General features: G+C 38.4%; 1 protein-coding gene and 1 long non-coding RNA gene across 2 annotated transcripts in view; one reads left to right on the top strand and one right to left on the bottom strand.

Annotated features, from left to right (window-relative positions):
* Positions 1-24531, top strand: part of CDS1 (CDP-diacylglycerol synthase 1) — a 65754-nt gene extending 41223 nt beyond the window's left edge. Inside the window, exons 6-13 of the mRNA XM_035004610.1 lie at positions 6635-6693; positions 8276-8358; positions 9663-9750; positions 12456-12524; positions 13253-13405; positions 14873-14992; positions 17064-17167; positions 21743-24531. Of these exons, the coding sequence (XP_034860501.1) occupies positions 6635-6693; positions 8276-8358; positions 9663-9750; positions 12456-12524; positions 13253-13405; positions 14873-14992; positions 17064-17167; positions 21743-21872 (806 nt within the window). The 3' untranslated portion in view covers positions 21873-24531. The remainder of the gene's footprint in view (positions 1-6634; positions 6694-8275; positions 8359-9662; positions 9751-12455; positions 12525-13252; positions 13406-14872; positions 14993-17063; positions 17168-21742) is intronic.
* Positions 24532-25328: 797 nt separating this feature from the next.
* The window catches only part of LOC118010374, a 17644-nt gene continuing 15783 nt past the window's right edge, over positions 25329-27189 (bottom strand). The window contains exons 2-3 of the long non-coding RNA XR_004679179.1: positions 25909-26034; positions 25329-25386 (exon numbers count right to left, since the gene is read on the bottom strand). This is a non-coding gene — a long non-coding RNA (uncharacterized LOC118010374). The remainder of the gene's footprint in view (positions 25387-25908; positions 26035-27189) is intronic.

The following is a 27189-nucleotide window of genomic DNA, read 5'->3' as shown; positions in this document are numbered from 1 at the left end:
TTCTGTCAACTGTCAATATATTCTGTGTTTATCGGTCTGGTTCTGTTTTTTGTTTTTGTTTTTTGGTTTTAGATACCACGTATGAGTGAAATCATATGGTATATGTCTTCCTCAGTCTAACTTATTTCACTTAGCATAATACTCTAGGTCCATCCATGTTGTTGTAAATGGCAAGATCTCAGCCGTTTTTATGGCTGAGTAATATTCCATTGCAGATACATACATCTTCCTAATCCATTTGTCTCTTGATGGACACTTAGGTTCCTTCCATATCTTGGCTGTTGTAAATAATGCTGCAATAAAGATAGGGTACGTGTATCTTTTCAAATTAGTTGTCTTTGTTTGGGTAGATACCCAGGAGTGGAATTACTGATTCATACAGTGTTTCTATTTTTAATTTTTTGAGGAACCTACATACTGTTTTCCACAGTGGTTGTAACAATTTATATTCTTTTTTTTTTTTTTTTTTAAGATTTTATTTATTTATGTGAGAGACAGAGAGCATGAGAGGGAGGAGGGTCAGAGGGAGAAGCAGACTCCCCACTGAGCAGGGAGCCGGATGCGGGACTCGATCCCGGGACTCCAGGATCATGACCTGAGCCGAAGGCAGTCGCTTAACCAACTGAGCCACCCAGGCGCCCAACAATTTATATTCTTATTAACAGCATATGAGGGTTCCTTTTTCTCTGCATCCTTGCCAACACTTGTTATTTCTTGTCTTTTTAATTTTGGCCATTTAATGGGTATGAGGTGATATCTCATTATGGTTTTGATATCCATTTTCTTGATTTTTTAATATTTAAATTTAATTAGTTAACATATAATGTATTATTGGTTTCAGATGTAGAGGTCAGTGATTCATCAGTCTTATATAATACCCAGTGCTCATTACATCACATGCTCTCCTTAATGTCCATCACCCAGTTACCCCATCCCTCCAGCACCACTCCCCTCCAGCAACCCTCAGTTTGTTTCCTGTGATTAAGAGTCTCTTATGGTTTGTCTCCTTCTCTGATTTTGTCTTGTTTTATTTTTTCCTCTCTTGCCCTATGATCCTTTTGTTTCTTAAATTCCACATACCAGTGAGATCATATGATAATTGTCTTTCTCTGATTGACTTATTTCACTTAGCATAATACCCTCTAGTTCCATCCACGTTGTTGAAAATGGCAAGATTTCATTTTTTTGATGGCTAGGTAGTAGTCCATTGTATATATATACCACATCTTCTTTATCCATTCATCTGTTGATGGACATCTGGGCCCTTTCCATAGTTTGGCTATTGTGGACATTGCTGCTATGAACATTGGGGTGCATATGGCCCTTCTTTACATCTGTGTCTTTGGGGTAAATACCCAGTAGTGCAATTGCTGGGTCATAGGGTAGCTCTATTTTTAACTTTTTGAGGAACCTCCATGCTGTTTTCCAGAGTGGCTGTACCAGCTCGTATTCCCACCAACAGTGTAGGAGGGTTCCCCTTTCTCCACATCCTTGCTAACATCTGTCGTTTCCTGACTTGTTCATTTTAGCCATTCTGACTGGTGTGAGGTGGTATCTCATTGAGGTTTTGATTTATATTTCCCTGATGTCGAGTGATGTTGAGTACTTTTTCACGTGTCTGTTGGCCATTTGGATGTCTTCTTTGGAGAAATGTCTGTTCATGTCTTCTGCCCATTTCTTGACTGGATTATGTGTTCTTTAGGTGTTGCGTTTGATAAGTTCTTTATAGATTTTGGATACTAGCCCTTTATCTGATATGTCATTTGCAAATATCTTCTCCCATTCTGTCGGTTGTCTTTTGGTTTTGTCAACTGTTTCCTCCATTTCCCTGATGATTAGTGACATTGAGCATCTTTTCATGCTTACCGTCTGTATGTCTTCTTTGGAAAAATGTGTATTCAGGTCCTCTGCCCATTTTTAAATTAGATTTTTTTTTTGGTGTTGAGTTATAGAAGTTCTTTATGTATTTTGGATATTCATCCTTTATTGGATATATGATTTGGAAATGTCTTCTCCCATTTAGTAGATTGCCTTTTGTTTTGTTAATGGTTTCCTTTGCTGTACAAAAGCTTTTAATTTTGAGGTAGTCTCAATAGTTTATTTTTGTTTGCCTTTGGAGACACATCTAGAAAAATGTTTATGTGGCTGATGTCAGAGAAATTACTGCCTGTGCTCTCTTCTAGGATTTTTATGGTTTCAGGTCTCACATTTAAGTCTTAAATCCATTTTGAGTTTATTTTTGTGTATGGTGTTAAGTGGTCCAGTTTCTTTTGCATGTAGCTGTCCAGTTTTTCCAGCACCATTTATTGACGAGACTATCTTTTTCCCATTTTATATTCTTGCCTCCTTTGTCATAGATTAATTGACCATTAATCATGGGTTTATTTATGGGGTCTGTATTCTGTTCCATTGATCTATGTGTCTTTTGTGTCTGTATTATACTGTTTTGATTACTACAGTTTTGTAGTATATCTTGAAACCCAGGAGTGTGATATCTCCAGCTTTTTCCTCCCTGCCTTGCTTTGGCTATTTGGGATCTTTTGAAGTTCCATACAAATTATTTGTTCTAGTTCTGTGAAAAATGCTGTGGGTATTTTGATAGGCATTGCATTGAATCTGTAGATTGCTTTGGGTAATATGGACATTTCAACAATATTATCATGATCCATGAGCTTGGAATATCTTTCCATTTATTTGTGTCATCTTCAGTTTTTTTTCATTAATGTTCTATAGTTTTCAGAGTCCAGGTCTTTCACCTCTTTGGTTAAGTCTATTCCTAGGTATTCTTTCTGGTGCAATTATAAATGGTGTTGGTTTCTTAATTTCTCTTTCTGCTACTTCATTATTAGTGTGTAGAAACACTATTGATTTCTAGGTATTAATTTTGTATCCTGAAACTTTATTGAATTCATTTATAACATCTAGTAGTTTTTTATAGTGGAGTCTTTAGGATTTTCTATGTATCATCCTCATCAGTTTAACTTTTATCAATATGGATGCCTTTTATTTCTTTTCTTGTCTGATTGCTGTGGCTTGGACTTCCAATACTATGTTGATAAAAGTGGGGAGAGTAGATATCCTTGTCGTGTTCTTAATCTTAGAGGAAAGGCTCTTAGTTTTTCATTGTTGAGTATATTATTAGCTGTGGGTTTTGTGTGTGTGTGTGTGTGTGTGTGTGTGTAAGGGTGTATGTGTATATATACATAGTCTAACGTCACTTAATTGAGAGGTTTTTTTATCATGAATGGATGTTGGATTTTGTCAACTTCAAAAGTTGCTTTGCAACTTTTGAAATGATCATATGATTTTTATATTTCATTTTGTTGATGGTGTATCATATTGATTGATTTGTGGATATTGAATCATGCTTGCATTTCTGGAATAAATCCCACTTGATCCTCGTGAATGATGTTTTTAGTGTATTGTTGTCCATGGTTTGCTAATCTTTTGTTGAGGATTTTTGCATCCAAGTTCAGGAATATTAGCCTGTAGGTTTTGTTTTTTTGTAGTATCTTTGTCTGGTTTTAGTATCAGAGTAATGCTGGCTTTGTAGAATATATTTGGAAGTTTTCCTTCTATTTTTTTGGAATAGTTTGAGGGGAATAAGTATTAATTATTTTCTGAATGTTTGGTAGAATTGACCTGTGAATCCATCTAGTCCAAGACTTTAATTTTTTGGTGGTTTTTGATTAGTGATTCAATTTCTTTACTTGTAATCAGTTTCTTCAGATTTTCTATTTCTTCCTGATTTAATTTTAGAAGATTGTATATTTTTAGAAATTTATCCATTTCTTCTAGATTGCTCAGTTTGTTGGCATATAATTTTTCATGGTAGTCTCTTGTAATCCTTTGTATTTCTGTGGTTTTAGTTTTTATTGCTCTCTTATTTCTGATCTTATTTGGGTCTTTTTTCTTGATGAGTCTGGCTAAGGATTTATCAATTTTGTTTATCTTTTCAAAGAACCAGCTCTTCGTTTCATTGATTTTTTTTTTCTACTGTGTTTTTCAGTGTCTGTGTTATTTATTTCTGCCCTGATCTTTATTATTTCCTTTTTTTTTCCTACTAACCTTGGGTTTTGCTTGTTCTTTTTCTAGTTCCTTGAGATGTAAGGTTAGGTTATTTATTTGAGCTCTTCTTTCTTGAGGGAGGCCTGTAGCACTATGTATTTTCTTCTTAGAACTGATTTCACTGTGTTCCAAAGATTTTACATATTGTGTTTTCATTTCCATTTGTCTCAATGTTGTTGTTTTTTTTTTTATTTCTTTCGGCCCATTAGTTGTTAGGATCATATTGTTTAGCCTCCATGTGTTTGTGTTGTTTCCATTTTTTTCCTTGTGATTTATTTCTAGTTTCATACCACTGTGATTGGAAAAGATACATGGTATGATTTCAGTCTTAAATTTATTGAGGCTTGTTTTGTGGCCTAATATGTGATCTCTTCTGGAGAGTGTTCCATGTGCACTTGAATGTGTATTGTTACTATTTTTTTATTATTTATTTATTTTTAAAAGTTTGTTTATTTATAATCTCTACACCCAGTGTGGGGCTTGAACTCACAACCCTGAGATTAAGAGTCACATGCTCTACCAACTGAGCCAGTCAGGCACCCCTATTCTGCTGTTTTTAGATGCAATATTCTGTATGTATCTGTTATGTCCATCTGGTCCCATGTGTCATTCAAAGACACTGTTTCTTTTGTTGACTTTCTGCCTAGGTGATCTATCCATTGATGTATAAGTGGTATGTTAAACTCCTCTAATATTATTGTATTACCATCAGTTTTTCCCTTATGCCCATTATTATTTGCTTTCTGCATTTAGGTGCTCTAGTGTTGGGTGTATAGTTGTTTACAATTGTTATATCTTCTTGTTGGATTGACCCCTTTATCATTATGTAAAGCCCTTCTTTATCTCTCATTACAGTCTTTATTTTAAAGTCTACTTTGTCTGATATAAGTATTGCTACCCTGCTTCCCCCCACCACCACCACTTCCATATCCATGGTAAATGCATTATCATCTCTTTGCTTTCAGTCTGTATCTTTAGATCTGAGGTGAGTCTCTTGTAAGCAGCAGGTGAATGGGTCTTGTTTCTTTATCCATTCTGCCATGGTAGGTCTTTCAATTGGAGCATTTAGGCCATTTACATTTAAAGTAATTATTGATAGATATTGCCATTTTGTTGTTTGTTTCCTGATTGGTTTTGTCTTATGTCTACTTATAGCCATTTATTTTCTACTTAAGGAAGTCCTGTTAACTGTTCTTGTAAGACTCCTTTATCTTTTGTTGCTGTAGTTCTTCTCTGTTCCTTCTTCTCCTGCACTCCTTCTTTGTCATTGATGAGTTCCTATAGTCTTTTGTTTGGTGTTCTCTCTTTTTATTTTTTGTGTATCTATTATAGGTTTTAGGTTTGTGGTTACCATGAGATTCATATATGACATTCCTAAGTAAATAGCCTTCTACATTAATTTAATGGTTATTTAAGGTCAAACACATTCTTATTTAGAAAAAAAAAAAGAAAAACTTTTCTTTTTCTTCCTTCCCCCTTTTTTTATTCCCGCCCCCATGTTTTATGTATATGTGATCATATTTTACATCTTTTTTTTTAAAAGGTTTTGTTTATTTGAGAGAGAGAGTGTATGCGTGAGAGAGCAGGGGTGGGGGGAGGGGCAGAAGGAGAAGCAGACTCCCCGCTGAGCAGGGAGACCAAGGCAGGGCTTGATTCCAGGACCCTGGGATCATGACCTGAACTGAAGGCAGACACTTAACTGACTGAGCCACCCAGGCACCGTACATCCTTTTTTTTGTTGTTTTTTAAGATTTATTTATTTATTTGAGAGAGAGAGAATGTGAGCAGGGGGAGGGGCAAAGGGAGAAGGAGAGAGAGAATCTTAGGCAGACTCCACACCCAGTGTGGAGCCTCATGTGGGGCTTGATCTCACAACCCTGAGATCATGACCTGAGCCAAAATCAAGAGTCCGAGGCTTAACTGACTGAGCCTCCCGGGTGCCCCACATCTTTTATTCATAATTTTCTTATGTCTACTTACGGCCATTTATTTTCTACTTAAGGAAGTCCTGTTATAACTCTTCTTATAAGACTCCTTTATCTTTTGTTTGTCTAGGAAACTCTTTATCTTTCCTTCAAATTTAAATGATTACCTTGCCAGATAGAGTATTCTTGGCTGTAGGTTTTTTCCTTCCAGCACTTTGATTATGGCATGCCACTCCATTCTGACCTGCAAAGTTCCTGCTGAAAAATCAGCTGATAGTCTTAAGATTTTCCCTTTTAGGTAACTTTTTGTTTCTCTCTTATCAAATAACTTTCATTCAGCTGAAATTCAGGATCTGTTTTTCTATGTCCACATATTTGCGAGGGACTAATTCACTTAATTAATGCAGGGGATGTTTATTGAATTTATACCATGGACTATATTAGGCATTTTGGAGAATACAAGATTATTTCACTCAAGAAACTTTTATTTAAAATGCTTATTGTGAGTAGGAGAGGTGGCCTGTGAGTAAATGCTAAAGTATACATGGAAGTGGTACCGAAAATTGGCTTCTTTGAGCTCAGTGAATCTTATATTTTTTAACAAATTGCACAACAAGCACATGTTTTTTGTTCTGAAACAGGTTTCTGCATGTTTGTGCTGAGTTTGGTGAAGAAACATTATCGTCTGCAGTTTTATATGGTCTGTATTAACCATAACTATATATAATAAAAACGTGCTTATCCTTATTTTTTTTCTATAGTGAGAAGATCTAATCTGCTAGTTGATGTTTTGCCTAAATATGAGGGATATTTCAATTTTGGATGACTGTTAAATACAAAAGGTTTAAGTTGTACAATTTTTGAAGATTTAAAAATTTTAACTGTTTTCAAAGTATCTACCATACTTTTCCATGGAAAGTAACTATAATTATTTGTCCTTAGCCTGAGCATAGAGAGAACAGAAGATACATTTTCTTGGTAGCTATGGTTAGTCACACAGTTAATTGCATAATTCTTTTTGCCCTAAGGTGTTTTATGCAGTTTATCACTGAACTGTGTTGAGTATTTTATGAAATTTGTCACTGTGTATGATGAACTTTTCTTATTTTCTTAAAAGGTAGCTAATTATAAGATTATAAAATGGAAAATATAGTATTTAATTCTGTGAATTCATGTATTAGTAAGGCTTATTTTGTATTTGGATATATTTACTGTTTTTATGCTTTGCTTTTCTCCACTGAGACATTCTGCTGAGCATCATCACTGGGAAACTGCAGTAATTTCTTTACATTTCTGATTTTTCGGGATCCTAAGAGGAGAGTAAAATTATCCGTGAAAATCTAGAAACCATCAAGACAAGTTAGAGATAATAGAATCTCCTATGAAAACATAAATGGTGCCTATTGGAAAAAAATCATTTATGCATTTTGAAGCAACCAAGATAAAAGAGAATTTGACCTTTTATGCAGATAAAAATAAAACAAAAAACTAATATATTATTTGCCAAAATGGGAAATAGGTTTATTATGAATAAATCCAAATCTTAAGAATGTTGAACATTTTACAAATTCCAGTCAAAATTATGAGACAAATATATAGAAACATTAAGTTTTGTTTTGTTTTTTTTTTTCACATTCTACTCATACTGGTGATGCTAAAAGAATTATTAAAGTGGCATCTCTCAGTCTAGGTGGACTTGACGAAACACACAAGTTTGAGATTCTGAAATTGAATACTGTCATTGAATAGTGTACTGTAAAGGCCAGCTTTCAGGTTTGGAAAGCTGGTGTTTAAGGGTAACTGGTCCCTGCTGGTTTGAATTATTTGAAGACAGAAATAACTCTTTATGGGAAAAAGTTACCAGAATGAACTCCAAAAGAAAAGCTTTTCACATTTTTAATGCAGAATGCAGCCAGAGTAAAATGTTCCTCTCTAAGTGCTGTAACAACACCATAAATTTCTCATTATCATTTTAATCTAATGATTCAAGAGTATTGTATATTTTGTATATGTTTTTAAATTCAGTAGTGTTTCTCAGTATTGTTAGCATTCCATTTGTGTATAAATTAAGATTACTTTGTTAAATGTCTTTGTGGTTTTAAGGTTCCAGTAGGCACCAAAATGACTATAATTTACTAACAGCATTTATTTTTACAATCCCTATCTTACAAAATTTGACCAAAAGTCATGCTAGAAATTTATGTTTCAAAATTGCTATTTTGCTCCAGGGCTGCCCTGATCAGCTGTGTTCACTAATTGTTGTGTTGTTGGGCTATTAACAGTTCGCATGGACTCATGTCACTTTACTGATAACAGTTACTCAGTCACATCTTGTCATCCAAAATCTGTTTGAAGGCATGATATGGTAAGGGGACAGCATTATGCTGCTTTGTATTTGTGTCCTAGCCTTTTTAAAGCTCTTTCACATTGGACAGTGTCTTGTAGATTTCTGCTAAAATGTACTCTTTATTGTTGCTCTCTTTCACTAAAATACCTTACTGAGTTTTGCTTACTATTTGACAACTGAAGACAAACGCTTTGTTAACAACTTGAAAACCCTTCTTTTTCGGGTTGCAAATAAAATGCAGGAAGTCCTCATAAAAGCTCCCCAAATTAATTACATTTTCAGGTGTTAACTACACCTTAATGTGGCTGTTTACAAAGCATACATAGACTTTAAAAAGAGTATATTATTTTTGTGGAATGCAAAAGAACATGAAAGTTTGCTTCTTAGCAAACAGTGTGCTGCCAATGTATTTTCTCTGGGTGAAAGTTGGGTAGGTTTCTTTATATAGGAGTGGGTGTCCAGATTTCAGATGGAATTACTTGCTGTGTAGCAGTGACTTGAAGATTCAAAAAGCATTTTTATTAGTTTGAAATTATAAAAATTATTAGTTAAAAATCAGAGTGGAGAGAAACGATTTAAGAAATCTGACCATATTATCCCCACATTCTTTTTAAACCCATTAATTAAAATCTTTTATAGTTGATAGGTTTTGTCAAGATAAAACCCTTCACAGCTTCATGTTTGGGTTTTTTATACCAAGGTTGTGTGTGTGTGTGTGTGTGTGTAAAACAGAATCATTTTAAGATTGTCTTCCATATGCAAACTTCTAATTGATAGGGGGCAGTTACTGAAATTAGTAGGTTCTGTACAATTAGTAGGGTTTAATGGAACTATAGGCTAAGATAGAATTAAAATTGATAGTTCTTCCTGAAAAAGGATTTGTATTAAGAGCTTGGTATAAATTTATGAGATTATATTGTGTCTAAACAAATGACTAATTTCCATTTTGAAAGGCTGCTTTTTTTAAAAAAATTTTTTGTGCTATTATAACTTGTTCCTCATAAAACTGAAATTTGAAAGTCCATAGCTATAGAAATGGATTGCTTAATATTAAAATTAAATTGATTATTTAATATTTTCCTTAGCAATATTCTCCTGGTATGTTGGTTTATTTATAGATTTTGCTCTGCTGAATTGCATTAAACAGATCTGGGCAAATTTACTTGATATCTATCATTTCTACTAATGTTTTGGCAAATGTTATGTTCTGGATGAAGCTGCAGTATAGTCCAAAGGGTTATTGCATTGGTTCATTATGAGTCATAACCTGTATAAGTGTTTGCCACGTAATCATACGGATTTTTTTTCTGATTTTCTTTAAGGTTCCTTGTTCCAATATCAAGTGTTATTTGCAATGACATAACTGCTTACCTTTTTGGATTTTTTTTTGGGAGGACTCCATTAATTAAGGTAATGGAACAACATCTCAAGCAGGCCATTACCATAACCTTAAAGATGAGCCACTGGTGAAAATTCCCAACAATTTGGTGCTGTTGCACATTTTTATTTTTGAGGTGCTTTGATTTTCCCATAGCTGTATTTAACAGCCACAGTGTAGGGGCAGTGAGCCATATTTCCCAATGATTCCATCTAGATTCTTCATGAGACATTCTCTTGGCTCCATCAATAAGGACCTGACTCCATCAGTCATCCTCCATCTTGTGAAGGCTCATTTCATCTTTCTGCTGGTTTCTTTCCATGAGCTGTAGTGCAAGTTGTCGTCTTCCATTCTCTAGCGACCCTACAAACAAGCCTTTCCTAGACTCGCTTTCCCCTCAAGCCATCTCATTTATCACCTCCTTTACCAAATTTTTTGAAAGTGTACACTTAACCATCTTCACATACTCATGTCCATTTGTAAAACTTCTATATCCAAACTCATTTCAAAAAAACCCCGAGGCCCTACAATAAAATACTGATAATGCAAGTAATAAGTAAAGGTTAAGATAAGGGAAAGAAAAATACACATGTGCAGACCATGTTGTTTTGCCTTAGATTTGGTTCTACTTACAGTCAGTGGAGGCAAGGAAGGAAATGAATTAAGTTATACAGTTCTCCTTTAGGGGAAGAAAGAAACAAACTGATTCCTCATGGAAAAACAGACCTTTTACTAGAACTGATTACTTTTAAACAAACTTTTCATGTTGGGGCTTTAGATACGATTCATTCCATTCATGTATTGGGCAAAGTCTTTAATAATATTCCCACAAATATGTTAATTGGCTATTTTGATGTTACTATATGAAGGCAGTTTGGAGGGATTGAGACAGTTGTGCAGATACAAAACCTGTTTGATCAGAATGATACTAGAGTAGCTTAAGTGTTTCCAGAGGAAAGCATGGACTGCTTATCCTTCAAGACAATCTTCCATAAATTCTTCCCCATATAGGAGTCTAGCATACAACATCAGGCTGAGCTGTAGGGATACTGGCAAGCAAGCTATATATATATGTGTGTGTGTGTGTGTGTGTGTGTGTGTGTGTGTGTGTGTGTGTGTGTGTGTGTGTATAACATTTCTAAAGCTGCTTCAGCATAAGAGCAGGTGATTAAATATTAAAGGCTTCTATACCAGATGAGAAGTTTTTGGCTTAGGAAGTCTTCAAAGAGGCTGTTATGGTTGTAAAAGAATGTTACTGTCTGATTTTGAACATAGATTCCTAGTGAATTTACCAGGCTGGATTAGTTGTGTAATATACCCATATGTAATTAAACAAGTTAACCCCTAAATCAATTTGGTATAGATCAATTTAACTTGATAAGTTATCTTTATTTTTTTTAAAGATTTATTTATTTGAGAGAGAGAGAATACAAGTTGGCGGGGGCGGGGGGCAGAATAAAGGGAGAGAGAGAATCTCCACGTAGACTCCCCTGCTGAGCACAGAGCCTGACACAGCACTCAATTCCAGGACCCTGAGATCATGACCTACTCAGAACTCAAGAGCCAGATGCCCAACTGACTGAGCCACCCTGGTGCCTGATATCTTTAAAATAATCAACAGGCACTTTTGAATTTGAGTCAACTCTTACTTCATGATAGTAATACTGAATTATCCTAGGAAATGGTGTATATCAGTCTCCTCTGTGGCAGAATTGTTAACAGATTTGTCAAGAAACTGTTTCTATCAACCCTTTTGGCTTTGGGCTTTATGAACATCATTAGGACAAGAGGTCTATAAAGAGATCATGTAGTTTAGCCTGTCACCTGTTTCTATCTGCATAAACTTCTGATATTTATTTGGCTTCTGTCCCCACCCATCCACTGAAAGGGTCATCACAGAGGTCATCAGTGATCTCCAGATGACCAGATCCCTCTATATCAGTCCTTACCTTATAGGGCACCTGAGGCAGTTAGTGCTGTCCACTCCCAAATCTTTTCCTCCTGCCCCTGCATCACTGATTTCCAAACTTTCCTCCAGATTTCTCTGCCTGAATGCCCCATTGACTGAGAAACAATAGCCGGAATCTGAAACAGTATCTATTCTTAGAAGCACAACATGTTCCTTTCTTCATGGAGACAGACATAGATTGTGACCAAAGGGAGAAGGATATGTGAATACTTGTGGAGCAAATACTGTATCTGGAGTGTTTTGCCATTTCAGAAAGAGGTCTGTTGTATGCATGGCATTTTTGGGAATATATGAAAATCTGATGTGCTGCAATGTCCATGTTTTGTTATACTCATTCTTTTTTTTTTTTTTTTTGTCAGTGGTGGTTCAATACAGACCATATGTACTTGGAATGAGTACATCTTATCCTTACTGCAAGAACTACACTATTGTGGGGGTTTATATAAGCATAAAAGTCATGGGATGATGATTTCAATCTAGAGCTTATAGTTCTTTGAGAGAGAAAAAAATAAGTTGAGGTTATACAGAAACATATATTCACAGTATGTCAAATGTTCGAGGATCTAATATGTTAGATATTACTAGAGAAATTGCACAAATAAATCAGGATCATGGAATGAAGGAAAAAGGGTTGCGGAGCCATTCCAATAAGAAAAAAGTAAGGAGAGATGTATAAGGTATTGTGGGAATTCATTGAAGAGAGTCTGCCTATGTATTTGTGTGTTTTTTGAGTGCAGTAACTCTTTTTAATTTATTTGGCCTTTTTAGTTGTCTCCTAAAAAGACTTGGGAAGGATTCATTGGCGGTTTCTTTTCCACAGTCGTGTTTGGATTCATTGTGAGTTTTGCTGGGATTTTTATTTATATTTTGAAAAATGATGGCAAGCTTTATTAATCTGTTCTAAACCTAAAAAACTGAACCACAAAATGTTAATAATGTATTTATTGAAATGCACTAAACAGAACCAATTCTGTACCCCAGTAGCTCTGATCATGGCCTCGTATCAGAATTACCTGGGGATCTTATACAAAATCTATGTCCCAGCCCTATCCCAGGTCATTTAACTCCCCCAGCTGGTTCTAATGTACAGTTAGGCTTGAGACCCATTGCTGTGCTGTTGTGTTTTGGTAGTTTCTGACCGTTGTTCTGCCTTACGGGGGACACAGGTGCTGGGACAAGTAGTGGCTTTGAGTAAAGCAGAGAACGCAAATGATGTTGAAGAACTCTGCCTCCTTAATACATACTAGCTGATTGACTTAGTGGGTGCTGCTGTGAGCCCAACCTGCAGGAACAGTTTGTTAAAAATAATGGACATTGACTTTTAGCCATGCATAACAGATATTGTTAATGTTTTTAAAATTGGTGTACAGTTATGGAATTTAGGTTTTTATTAAAAGAGGTCTTGTGAGAATCAAAGATAACAATGAAATGACTGGAAAAAAGATAAGTATACAAAAAATGTTAGGAAGTTTAGTTTTTGAAGAGCCTAATGAAAAGAGATTGATAAATATTTTATATATATATATTTTTTCATTCGTTTCATGGACTTTTGCTTTGTTATTCAGGCTGCCTACATGTTATCCAAATACCAATACTTTGTCTGCCCAGTGGAATACCGAAGTGATGTAAACTCCTTTGTTACAGAATGTGAACCCTCCGAACTTTTCCAGCTTCAGAGTTATTCACTTCCTCCCTTTCTAAAGGCAGTGTTGAGACGGGTAAGATAAACATAGTTAAGGATCCTGTATCCCAAAGATTAAGGTTCATTTAAAAGTAGGACTAAACATTTTACAAGAAATCAATTTCTACATTATTTTTAACTCTTTGCTACAGAAGTGGTATCCCTGTCTGCTTAGCATCAATAATATTTTCTATCCCCTTGTGATTTCCCTTTCTTGAACATAAAATGAGTATTACTATCACAAACCAGCTGTCTGTTAGGAATTTACTTACCTAGTGGTTTGAATGATTGATTACTGATGGTTATTTATCTTGTTTGTTTTGCAAACATTTTCCAGTATTCCTTAGATTTCTATAGATCTTGGATTTCTATAAATCTACTTGTAACTGGTAGGAACTGACTCAATTTAAAGCTTAATTAAAGTTCAACAGCTCAAAGATTCCTTGATTTTTAGGGGACCTTTAATAGTACAGAAAGCTGCTGCTTCTGAAAAATCAGTTTCCCTTTGAAAAGCACACTGTTGCCATTTGAAGGCAATGTTGAGGTCTCTCACTGAAGGATGTGGACAAGCTATCCATTAGAACCCTGCTGATATTTGCCATCAAGACCGGTGGGTAGTTGGTTCAAGTGAGGAATCAAACAGTTGTGTGTGTGTGTGTGCTGTGTACGTGTGTGTGTCTGAAATATTTTTAACTAAAGTCCATAATTTTTGAGGAGCAGGTTAACCAACACATTATTTCTCTCCTTGTGTGTGCAATACATGGAATCCAAGAATTTTTTCAATGTCCAAGCCATCTGTTATCTGCTACAAAACTTTTTGATACTACCGATCTTTGATTGGGGCAAGGCCTTTGCTTCGAGAACAGGTCGAGATTGGTGTTCTGAATGATCTTTCTAAAGCCTACCTATTTATGCACTGTCTACAACTTGTAGTTTCAGTCTCTTTAAAGTGGAGCAAGAACCAAGAATTTACAAAATAATTTGCCTGCAGAATTCTTCTCAATTTTTATGATCTCCTCCCTGGATCTTTTATGACTATCTTGCTGATACTCAATTTGGTGGTCTTTTTTAAAGCAACTTAAAGACAAACTTTTCCCTCATTTTGTCATATAAAATTAAAGTGAAATAAAATACAAAAGTTAACAATTACGAAGTTCTACTGGTAAGAAGCGAATTCAGAAATTAACTCAACTGATTCTTACCAAGCCTACAAATCAAGTGTTATAGAAGTTTCTAGATGAACTAGAGTATCCTGCCAACTGCAAGATTTTAGTGTGCCAGGTGCCGTCAGTATGCTTAGAGAGGGGATGGAGAGTGCTGGCTAAGCAGAGGATGGGAATGCCAGCTTACAACATATTTTTCTCCCATGGTCCCGGAAGTTTATGAAGTTAACAAAAATGTGGTATAATGGTTTAATATTTATATCATGGTTCTTAGTTTAGGTGGCATGCTCAAATACAACTTTAATGCAGTTAAATCCCTTCCCCCTTTATTTTCTCTTTAGGAAACAGTGAGCTTGTATCCTTTCCAGATACACAGCATTGCTCTTTCAACGTTTGCCTCTTTGATTGGCCCCTTTGGAGGCTTCTTTGCCAGTGGATTCAAAAGAGCTTTCAAAATCAAGGTGTGTGTTTAGAATCTTTGTTACATTATTAGGGAATATAATTTGAGAATATAATATAGTTGTAATTTGGTTCTTTCTTGGTCTCCCACATTAAGCCTCTGGGAAAAAAACTTTCACATCCTGTTTGTTTCAGCTTCACAGAAATGCTTCCTGGCTGATTTGAGTATTTTCTCTCTTGTTAAATTTTGGACATGCCATGTTAATACATTTTAAAGTGTTATGTCAGCCTCATTTATAGAATTGGCATGTGGTCACTTAATGTTGGGACAAACACAGAATCTTGGTCCTTCAAGTGCTCACCCAAAAAGCCAGCTGTGAATTGTCTGAAGTTTACGTGTTGCGCCAGAGTCTCGATTGAAGAGACAAGCAGGGGAGCCTTTGGATATAACCGTCCATTCTCCTAGATCTGGGGTCAGTGAACTCTTCCTCTAAAGGCAGAAATCATTTATTAATCATTTTGCAGCTACTCAACTCTGAACTCTGCCACTGTAGCGCAAAGCCCTGTGGGTAATATGTCAACGAATGGCCATGACTGGGTTTTAATAAAACTTTTACAAAAACAGGCAGTGGGCTAGACTTGGACTCTGGGACATAGTTTGTTGATCTCTCTTCCAGATACTTGAAATTTTCCCTATATTTCATTTAATTTGGATTCTCATAAAGTCACATATATTTTATCCTATTATCCCAGCTGTCCTCACATGCCTTCACTAAGATTGAATGTTGTGCCATTGGGAGTCAGGGAGTGGCTATTGAAAGTGGGGTGAACAGAGCAGGCCTCTCTGAAGGAGGTGGCATTTGAGCAGGGGTCTGAGAAAAGGAGAATGAGTCCTGTGGAGAAGTGGAAGGAAGAGAGTTCCAGTGAGTGCAAAGGAGAGGAGGAGCTTAGCCTATTTGAAGGGGAGTGAGAACAGTGTGACCGTAGTAGAGAGGAGGCATTCAGACTGCAGAATTGGTGGGGCCAGATCAGCGGGGCTGCAGAAGCCAGGGATATAAACAAACCCTCAGTGAGCACTTAAGAGGGGGAAGATACTATGTTAGGTGGAACGCAGTATGCGGAAGCGTATAAATGTCCCTGTTCTCCAGATGCTCACCACCTGCTAGGGAAGACAACACTTGCCCACAGCGAACCACAGCAAGAACTGTGCATGGAGACTGTCATGTCAAGGCTGCAAACGGCAGAGTGGAATTGAGTTACTGTGGCTCTCTTGTTGCTTCAGAGAACAGGGAAGAGAAGGAAGGAAATGTGTGGGCAAAAAGTAACTGAAGAATTTTTCAATAATTGTTTGAAACAGAGAAATGTTATATTTAGAATGGCATTTTCTTCAGTGGTCTTTAATGCAAGGTTTATTCTTGAATGATAGATTATTTTGCATGTCTGAAATGAAGGTATAATAGCTGTTGCGTTTAGGTGTTTTTAGGTTGCGTGCGTATGCTAGAAGAGCAGTCCGTCATTTCCATATCCTTAGCACCCAGACATGTGGCTTGATCTATAGAGTCCACTTGAGAGACTTACTAACCATTCCCTCCACTTGGCCATTTAATGGACTAACGTGTCCCACATGATCTGTTTTGGTTTTCTTTTTACCCCAATACTTAAAGAAGAATATGCATTGTAGTAGCAAAATATTTATTTCAGAGTAAAAACTGTTAGGATAAACATGAGTTAGAACTAGTAGTACATCTGTCAACAACACTAAAAAGAGCTCCTCAAATAATTTCCGGTGAAACAGAAAAGTAAGCTAGAACAATGTTAGATTAATAATAGCCGATAGTGCTTCTGATTTAGAAAAAGGTTTATTAACTTTAAAAAGTTAGTGTTAGATTTAATTAATATTTAATTAGTGTTACTTGAATGCTCTTGGTCAATTCGGTAATGATTCTAACATGGGTACGTATTTGAAAGATGTGGTTTTAACTTGTGAGACCTGTTCTAGTAAGTCTGTATTTAGTGAGAAAATCAGGTAGTAAAGTATTTTCTTTAGAGCCCCTGATGCCAAGAGACATTTACAGGTAGGAGTTTTATAGAAGGCGATTTTTTGAAAATTTGCTCATATGTTTGTTTCTGAAGGATTTTGCAAACACCATTCCTGGACATGGCGGAATAATGGACAGATTTGATTGTCAGTATTTGATGGCAACTTTTGTGCACGTGTACATCACGAGTTTTATAAGGTACTTTTAGATTTTTTAAAAAATGTTTTATTAGATGATTTCTTTGAGTTCTCATTTCCATAGGCATTAGTTTGAATGAGTTACTTTTTCTGTCAGTGGTAATTTATAATATAAAAAGGGAATGGTGGCCCCTGGAGTTTGCGTCACATTGTAGCCCTGAGAAGTATGATTAAGGAGAAATTAAGAAGAAATAATTAAATTATAATTATTTTACACACATTTGAACAACTTAAGTAATAGTATATGTCATGGTCTTTAATAGGGCCAAGGTAAAATCTAGGTAATGTGGATGGTACTGGATTGAATCATCAGATTTCCCATTTTCTGTGGTATACAATGACAGTGAATACTAACTAAAAAGGAAGAGGACGTAATAATTCATCCAGTCCACCAGTTATTGCTTGAGTGCCTGTGATGTGTTGGGGAATGTTGTAGGCATGGATATAGCAAAGAACAAAACAAAGTCCCCGCCCTCAGAGCTTACATTCTTACTGGGGAGCTGGAGAGAGAAGGGGCAGAAACGGACAAAAAACAAACCTAGTTTGTTAGCTGGTGGTTAAGTGCCGTGGAGAAAAATAAAGCGGGCCAGGGGATTATGGTTGTATGGGAGGTGGAGAAGTGGGGTGAATGGAGGGATGTTGCTTTTTTATATAGGGTGGTTTATCTTTGTTATTAAACCCGTAAGGTTTTGGATGTGACCTAAAATGCTAGTTTGGGATATGAAAGCAAACCACAGCAGGCACACGTTAACTTTATTTTCCATGGTCTCTACTAAGTGCCTGACCACAGAAAATACGTACTTCCTTCAGAGAGTATTTAGAAACTCGTATTTGTAGATCCCTAAACGCGTATTTTAAATGTATACCCAGAGCAGTATAGGAATTTTGTATTAATTTTTATTTTTCTTGAGCAGTCTTGTTAGGAGTTTATTTCATTAATCTTTTCAAAGAATCAAGTTCTGGCTTTGTTAACTTTCTATTTCATTGATGTCCACTTGCATCTTTCATTCTTTTCATCTTTCTTGAGATGGAATTTGCTGTTGCTTTTTGAGCTTCTTGAGATAAAGCTTAGGTTATTGATTTTCAACCTTCTTGTCTGATATATTCATCTAAGACTGTAAATTCCCTCTTAAGTACTACCTTATTCTCATCTTCCATGTTACCTTTGTACTTTCATTATCAGGAAATACAAATATTTCCTGATTTCCAGTATGATACCTTCTTTGACACATGGATTATTTAGATGTGTATTGATTGCTTTCCAAACAAATGGAGATTTCCTCATTCTCCTTTATTGACTTTTGCCTTCATTCCACGTGGTCAGAAAACATACTCTTTATTATTTCAGTTTTTAATAGTTGGGGAGGCTTGTTTTGTGCCCCAGCAGATAGTCTGTTCAGGTATGTGTCCATGTGCCCCTGGAGCATGTGTGCATCTGCAGGTTGGGGATGTAGGCTTGTACCCGCCAGTTAGGTGAGGTTTAGCTAAATCTTCTGTACTGATTGTTTGGTTTGTTTTTTCCATTTTTCATTTTTTCAGGAAGAGAGCTTTGTCAGAATATCCCACCGTGATTTTTTTTTTTAAACTTTTATCTACTTATTTTAGAGAGAGAGCACAAGCAGGGAGGGGGAGGGGGAGGGAGAGAGAATCCCAAGCAGGTTCTATAGCCAGCATGGAGCCCAACTTGGGCCCAGCCTCACGACCCTGAGATCATGACCTGAGCCAAAATCAAGAGTCAGATGCTCAACCCCTGAGCCACCCAGGCCCCTTCTCTCCCACTGTGATTGTAAATTTACTTACTCCTAGTCTGCCAGTTTTTGCTTTATGTATTTTGCAGTGGTTTTAGGTATATACACATTTAGGACTGTCCTATCTCCCTATTGAATCGCTTCTAATGTCATTCTATAACATCTATCTTTATATACCACTTGCTTAAAGCCTGTTTTGTTGGATATTAGAAGAATGGCATCAGGGGCACCTGGGTGGCTCAGTCGTTGGGCGTCTGCCTTCAGCTTGGGTCATGATCCTGGGGTCCTGGGATCGAGCCCCACATTGGGCTCCCTGCTCAGCGGGAAGCCTGCTTCTCCCTCTCCCACTCCCCCTGCTTGTGTCCCCTCTCTCGCTGTGTCTCTCTCTGTCAAATAAATAGATAAAATCTTTAAAAAAAAAAAAAAAGAAGAATGGCATCAGCCTTCTTTTGGTTAGTATTTATATAGTGTGCTCGCTCACGCTCTCTCCAATAAATAAATAAATAAATCTTTAAAAAAAATAGTGTGTTTCTTTTCTAACAAGTATATAGGTTGATTTTAGTTTTTTTTTAATAACCCGGATGACAACTTTTGTCTTTTTTTTTTTTAAGATTTTTATTTATTTGAGACAGAGCACGAGAGAGAGAGAGCATGAGTTGGGGTGGGGGAGCGGCAGAGGGAGAGGGAGAAGCAGGCTCCCCACTGAGCAAGGAGCCCGATGTGGGACTTGATCCCAGGACCCTGAGATCATGACCTGAGCCAAAGGTGGGGCTTAATTGACTGAGCCATCCAGGTGCCCCCAACCTTTGTCTTTTTAGTTGGAGTGTCTAATCCATTTATATGGCAGTTTCTGATATATCTGAGTATTAGTAATTAATGTTTAAATCCTTAGAACTCCGGGGGCACCTGGGTGGCTTAGATGGTTAAGCGTCCGCCTTCGGCTCAGGTCATGATCCCAGGGTCCTGGGATCAAGCCCCGCATCGGGCTCCCTGCTTGGTGGGGAGCATGCTTCTCCCTCTGCCTCTGCTGTTCCCCCTGCTTGTGCTCTCTCACTCTCTCTGTCAAATAAATAAATAAAATCTTAAAAAAAAAATTGGGAAAAAAAATCCTTAGAAGTCTTTTTTCAGATGGTGGCAGCTTTTAGGGCATTAACTCACTTTTTTTTTTTTTTAACCTGCTATTCTCTCACTAGAGAGAAGTAATGCTGAGCCACGTTGTCTACCATTTGAAAGCAAATATTTAGACTATTAGAAATACAGGGCTAGTGCCAGGGTGCATCTAGCTGGGAGCACCTGCTGACATAATTTTGCATTTAGCTGAACTTGCTACAATACTCTTCCTTTTCTCTGTGGGCCCCTACTCTGGGTTTGGTAGGAAGTTGCTGAATCTTTTGAAGACATGTAAGACAAGCTGTGCCCTGCCTTGAGCAGACAGTGGCTGTGAGAGGCATCCGGCCGCACTTTTGGCAGATGAGCTGCGGCACGTGCACGAAGGTAACCCAGGGGATGGCAAATCTGTGCTGTGGGTTTTTTAACCGAAGACTTCTGTTGTGATATCCCTATATAGCGGACATTTCTTTGTTGCTGGGTTTTCTATTTCCTATAATTCCATTTGAACTGAACAGTCCTAATCATAAATTTAGTTACCTGTGTAAATGTCTTTCTCAGAATTCGGTGCCCTTCTCCCATATATCATTTACACCTTGCTGTTTTCCATTGGATTTTACTAATCTCTCTTTACAAGAAGTGAACCATAATCTGCTTTTCATATTCAAATGGACTGTAGAAATTGCAGAGAACGACACATCTGCATTAAAGTCTGAATTCGGTTCATTCGGAACGTGACAAAATAGCAGTGCAGAAGACCACACAGGTGTAAGCGGGTTGAGTTCTCGAGTCCCGTGGGGTGGGGGGCTGGAGGTTACGAACCCCTGACCGGACAAGTGTCAGAGCAGGGAAAGGGTAAGAGTCCTGTTTAGCACCTTCTCTGATTCAAGGAGTCCAGTGCGACTCGGAAGGGTGGGAAGGGGAGGGCTGGGGCGGGGAGGCTGGGGCAGCTGCCGGGGGGGGGGGGGGGGGGATGCCCCTGGAAGAGAAGGGGGAGCGCGCCGCACCACTGCCTGCCCTTGCTGCCTCAGCTCCCCTGGGCTCGCCTCCCCTCTCCTGGGACTGCTGGCAGGGGCTGAGGAGGGCAGGCTGTCCGCCTCCTTGTCCTCCCTTCAACGAGAAAGGACCCACTTTTGTTTCCTACATTGGGGTTCACCGAAGACTCTCTTTGGACAAAGGCTGTGGCATCTACTGCAGATCCCGGGTAGCAGCTTCAGTGCCGGGTCAGCACCTGTGTCCTGTCTCTCGAACATTCATAATACCCCAGGGGCACTTCTCGAGGTTTCTTTGAAGCTAAAAATTTAAAGTATATTTTCCTGCCCTCTTCTGGCTTCTCTTCATCCACTGGGACTTCTGCTCCTTTCCTTACAGGATGGTTTATGTGTCTTGACCAGTCAGGATTCATTCCCTGTTCCCACCTCTAACTCAGGTTGCCCCTTTGAGAAGCTTTGTAGAACTTAGATCTGCACCCCCTAGATTGCCTGGTGTTGTTTCTACATTTTGTGTTTGTGTGTTCTTCCCAAATCTAGACTGTATGCCTCTCGGTGTCGAATATTTCCGGGGCTTTTTTTCCCTCTGACACTAACATTGGGCACTAAAGTGAGCTTGATCAAGTAAAGGTTGTTACTCTTAAGTGCATGATTTATTTTCAGTTGGGGCTATATGCTTCCTTTAGGTCTCTCAAAATAGCATGAACTTGGCCTTTTCTGCTTTGTTATCAGGGGTCCGAATCCCAGCAAAGTGCTTCAGCAGTTGTTGGTGCTTCAACCGGAACAGCAGTTAAATATATATAAAACCCTGAAGACTCATCTGATTGAGAAAGGAATCCTACAGCCCACCTTAAAGGTATAGCTGGATCCAGAAAGGAAAGGACTGGCCATAAGGAGCTCTACAGAAAAGCACTGACAGATGAAATTCTGTAATTGTACAGAAAACTGGTTGAAAATGAAATAGATTGACGTTTTACAGACACGAATGTCTCTTCTCGAAATTACTGTGAATATTTAACACTTACTCGATCCAAGTTATAAAGTAAGTAACAAATTATCAGCAAAAGATCCTGTACTTTTTCTAAAGTGTATTTTCTGATGTTAACTTCCTTCCCCAGACGTGCTAGGTTTCATAATGTAAAAGACTTGTGTTTTAGAGTCAAACAGGAAAAAAGTAAATTGAGGATGTCTTAAGATTGCATCTGGCATTGTGCCCTTTGCACAAATATTTACTTTTGTACTTGGAGCTGCTCTTAATTTTAACAAAGTGTTTTATGTAAGGCACAATAGGAAGTTCGTTCTCCTGTACTTCCTCCTCTTAGTCTGAAGTCCTTTCTGAAGAGCTGAGTTGGATCCAAAAAGAAAAAAAAAATGCTTGTCCATTTTTCAAAGTAAGTAAGTAATCATTTGCCAGGGGAAAACATTCCACTTTTAGGTAGGTTCAAAAAGAGCAGACATTAAACTCCACACCTGATAAAATTTGGAAAAACATGACAGTTGCAAGAAAAACAAAGGAGAATTCTGCTATGGAGAACACAATGTACGCATCCTCCTCAGATTATCTCCACGGAAGACAGTGATGCACGACCCAGGCCACCTCTTGGTGGAATTCTCTGCTTTTGCTTGTTTCCCAGTGAACTGGTTTCCATCAGTTCTGCAGCCTCAAGCACATAAGATCAATATAGAGGGTAGCGAGTAGGGGTGGTAGCTGACGCAGAGCGGGGGTGGGGGGGGTGCTCCTCTGAGTCAGAGCGGCCCATCCCCGGAGGAGGCTCCGCATGCCTGTGTCCCAGGGGCTTCCCTGCTGGCGCCCTGGGCGTCCACGGGACACTCACCTGGCAAGAAGGAAGATCTGCCTGCAGACTCAAGCCCCGACCAGCTCCCTGCTAACAGCTAATCTTTGCTCCCTTCCTATTTCACATCATGTCATGAAATCTGAGGACATCAGCTGATGATTTTTTTCTTCTGAGAGTGAAAATCAAGCAGAAGTGATTCTCATCAAGAACCAAAAGCACACGAATGCCAAACCTTTCCTCTGTGGGACTGGACACTGTAACCAGATAAGAAGTTTATTCTCATGGTGAATGTAAATAAGCTACAGCTGCTGTGTGTTCCCCATGACCGTATTTATTGTAGTGCAGGGAGCCTCCCGAAAATTGCCTAGTGCTCCTTGACTAACTGTTCAGAGAGGAGAAAAATAGATTTTAAAGAATGTTTTGCTAATGAAAAGAGTAAATATTTTTGTTTAAATCAGAAACAGATTTCACTTATTTTAGATTTCCGTTCTCCGACTATACCTGAAATAAAAGAGGACACATCTTCCTGGGATCCATGGATGGAAGTCTGTAACTAGCAGCTTCATCATGTGCGCTACATGATTACAGTAGATCTACTTAAACTCGGTACCAAGAGTCTAATTTCTCAGTTTGGCCCGCACGCAGTCAATTCGTCCGCATGGGATGTGTACAGTCAGCATTATTTCAGACCATCCCGTGAAAACCTAGAATCGGCACTGAAAATGTTTTTACAGGAGGGAATGATTCCTTTTTAAAGTCAGGCTACCTACAGGTTTAATTTTCAGCATCTCTCATTTATATTTGCCTCACTAAAAGCTCCAAATGCTGATCAGAAAAGAATTTAGATTAGCAGAGGTTAAAAAATAAGAAGAAAAATTTGTCACAGGAGCTTACATTGAAAACTTGATTTGCACAATAAGAAAGAACTGCTTGGAGATACATGGTTCCCTCCGCATTTTTCTTTAAAGTGATTGGTGAGGCACAGCAGTGCAGAATTATAAGAGAGCATTACTGAATACATGTATTATAAAATCAGTCCTATTATAAACAAAATACAAAGCTAGAAATATTTGGGGTCACAGTAATAGCTTTCCTCAAATATACTTTTAGAGGTGGGTGTACATTATTCTATATGTAAAAAAGTAAATTCTTAATTTTAACAGAGCTCTAACGATTGACCTTTTTAGTGTACTTTTATAGCATGTATATTAAAATAGAATATATTTTAGCAAAAGATTGCCATAAAACCCTGACTTTGATCATTTTTATATTCGCACTGTGAAGAGAGCTTAAATTCCAGTGTAGGAATGTGGTGGCAGGAAAATAAAAGACTGGGGACTTCCTTCACAGTAATAGCTAATTGTTCCAAATTTGCTATTTTTGGAGGTACTCTACTTGTACTAATTGCTTGACTTTTTAACCTGTGGGATGCAAATGTTTCCTCAGTGCTTTTCCCCTTATGGTGGTACATATGCATTTACTGTCTGTGAATAAAAAGACCACACCTCTACCCCCCTCTCCCTTTTTGTTTCATTTGTATTCTCTCTTCCTTGGTACTTTTGGTTTGAAGACAGTATCACCTTGTTCAGTGAAAAAGAAAAAAATAGAAACAGTGGACATACATATACTGTATATGGATGGGAGATAGCTTATGATTTGTGTCAATAGGTTCTCTGAATCTTTTACTGAAACTGAGATAGGAAAATAAAATTGAAACAAATCACATTTTGACTCTGCTGTGCCACTTTCTCATTGGAGAAGAATCATTCGCTCGGTGTTTACAAAATGACCACAGCTGTGTAAACATTGCATCTCGTGTATATTCCATCACCAGAGTCTAAGAGTCTACAGTGACATCTTCAGGGCTGGGGTACATACTTCTGTGATGAGGGGACACATGTGTTTGTTGAAAGGTGATGTCCTCTTAATAGAAAGAGTACTGAATTTTTATAGTTTCCACAATTTATAACGACACATTTACTTCTGTCAATCTCTGATCCGGTCCCCACCGGAGCTTTACGGTATATGGCCGCTGAATGGCATTGGTTTGGATCAGCCATTGTGTCGCCCTTGTGCGGCTCCACTCCAGCCCAGCACCCCTGAGGCCCTCGAGCTTCTGAACGGAAGAACGGGTTTGGAGTCCTAAGACCCAACTGTGCACATTTCTACTTGTCTTCCTTGGACAGCCCTTCCCTGCCCACCCCGGTTTTCATTTTGCATGACCCTGAAATGGATGTCATCCTTCCTAGTTCTTAGGGTTAAGGATTAGGTAAAAAAAATTCATACGAATGTACCATGATTTGTGTCCAGCATAGAGGAGCTGATTTGTAATCCTTCGTTTCCTTTTCTTCCTATCTGCTCCTCTTCTGTTGCCCAGATCCAGTTCAAAGTGACAGCCTGGTAGAGCTGACCGAAAAGGTAACCACATTTGGCCACTTAGGATTTAGGTGATGTTAACATTAAGAGTTCCTTGAATGGTAAGACAGCCTGTCCATTGGCTTCAGCAAACCTACGGCGTTTCCCAGACATCCAGCACGGGGCTTTGTCCTGGCACCAAGAACAAGAACTGTAGTTCTCCGCCTAGTCACAGAGATAGGGACAGAGCCAGAGGTGAATGCCCTATGAGGTAGATGCCGATTGGGGCAGAGACAAATGTATAAAGCAGAAGGGGAAATGGGAGACCAGCATTCTGGCCTCCACAGAGGATCTGTCACTCCTTAAGGAGGGGCTCTATTTGGGAATCTGTGTTGTGGCCGCAGATAAAAAGCAGGTCTAGACAAATGAACCCAAATCAGAAACCTGTCCTACCTTAATCCCATTGTCTTCCTTTTCCCGTGCCAACAGGGAGAACATTCTCAAATCATCAGATAACATCAAGAGTCATTTAGTAAGGGTTGATGAATGGAACGGTATTTGATAATGGCAAGTGAGTTTCTTAAAAGGAGCTGAGAAAATACAGCCTGGTTCTCTAATGTGTAAAAGGGACGTGGGTGGGTAGAGCAAAAGCCTTGTGGCCCAGGTAGAGAAAATCATTGAGGGACGGTCCACCCAAAGGTGTCCTCTCAGTGAGAGAATGAAGTCTCCAACCGCAGTCAAACTTACAGCACAACGTATGGTTCCTGGGTGTGAGCTCTCAGAACCCCCTCTCCAGTGTGCGCCCAGCTTGAGTTTACTGGGTCCAGGTGGTATTCTGTTCAAGAATGTGTGATGTCAGGCTTGAGACAGGACCTAAAGGAGTGATAAGTTTGAGAACATTTCTGAGTATTTTTGAGTAATCTATTACGTATAGTTTTGATCAGTTTTAATCTCAAAAGTTTGTGAGGAAAAGGAACCCAAAGGCTTCAGCTAGTGTAGCTAAGGCAGATAACAACCGAATCATCAGCACTTCTATTTGTTTTTTCTTTTTCAACAGCTTTATTTATAACTGGTTCCAGTTTACACACCGTAACCCTGTGCAAGCATCACGACCTCCAGCTTGACACTTTCCATCACTCCACAAAGTTCCCTGGTGCCCATTTGCACTTAATCCCCGCTCTGAACCCCAGGCTTCAGCAACTGCCGCTCTGCTTTCTGTCTCTAGAAATGTGCTTTTTCTGGACATCTCCTATAAAAGGAATCCTACAGTGTTTTGCATCTGGCATAATATTTTTGCCTGTATCAGTACTTCATTCCTCTTTAGGAATACCATATTGTACTGACCTACTCACCGGTTGATTGGCATTTGGGTTATTTCCAATTTGGGGTTCTTATGAAAAATGTTGCTGTGCATATCTGTGGACATGGCTTTGTGTGTTTGTGTCTCCATTTCTGTCAGTTTGTGTCACCATTTCTAAAGGTGGAATTGCAGGGTCATGTGATATTTATGTTTTAACTTCTAGAGAGATGGCCAAACTGTCCCAAGTGTCTGGGCAACCTTACAGTCCTGCCTGCAGTGTACGCAAGTCCCCGTTTCTCTACATCCTCACCAAAATCCAGCATGTCTGTTTTGGTTTTTTTAAGAGAGGGAGAGAAAGAGAGCGAGCGAGTGAGCATGCACACGTCGGGGAGGGGCAGAGGGAGAGAGCGAATCTTAAGCAGGCTCCACGCCCCTCGCAGAGCCTGATGTGGGGCTCAGTGATGTGGGACCCTGCACGATCCTGAGATCATGACCTGAGCTGAAATCAAGATCAGAAGCTTAACCGACTGAACCACCCAGTTGCCCTGGCATATCCGTCTTTTCAATGATAGCCATTTTAGCTGGGATATAGAGGTATCTCAAGGTAGTTTTAGTTGCATTTCCCTATGGCTAACGGTGCTAAGCATCTTTTCATGTGCTTATTTGGCATTTGTATATCCTCCTTGATGAATTGTCCATTCATATCTTTGCCCATTTTTACATGGGAT

The sequence above is a fragment of the Mirounga leonina genome, unplaced genomic scaffold (genome assembly GCF_011800145.1).
Source record: "Mirounga leonina isolate KUSES-001 unplaced genomic scaffold, KU_Mleo_1.0 Mir_129, whole genome shotgun sequence".
Lineage (NCBI taxonomy): Eukaryota > Metazoa > Chordata > Mammalia > Carnivora > Phocidae > Mirounga > Mirounga leonina.
The sequence above is the reverse complement of the archived record's forward strand: the minus strand, read 5'-3'. Positions and strand labels throughout refer to the sequence as shown.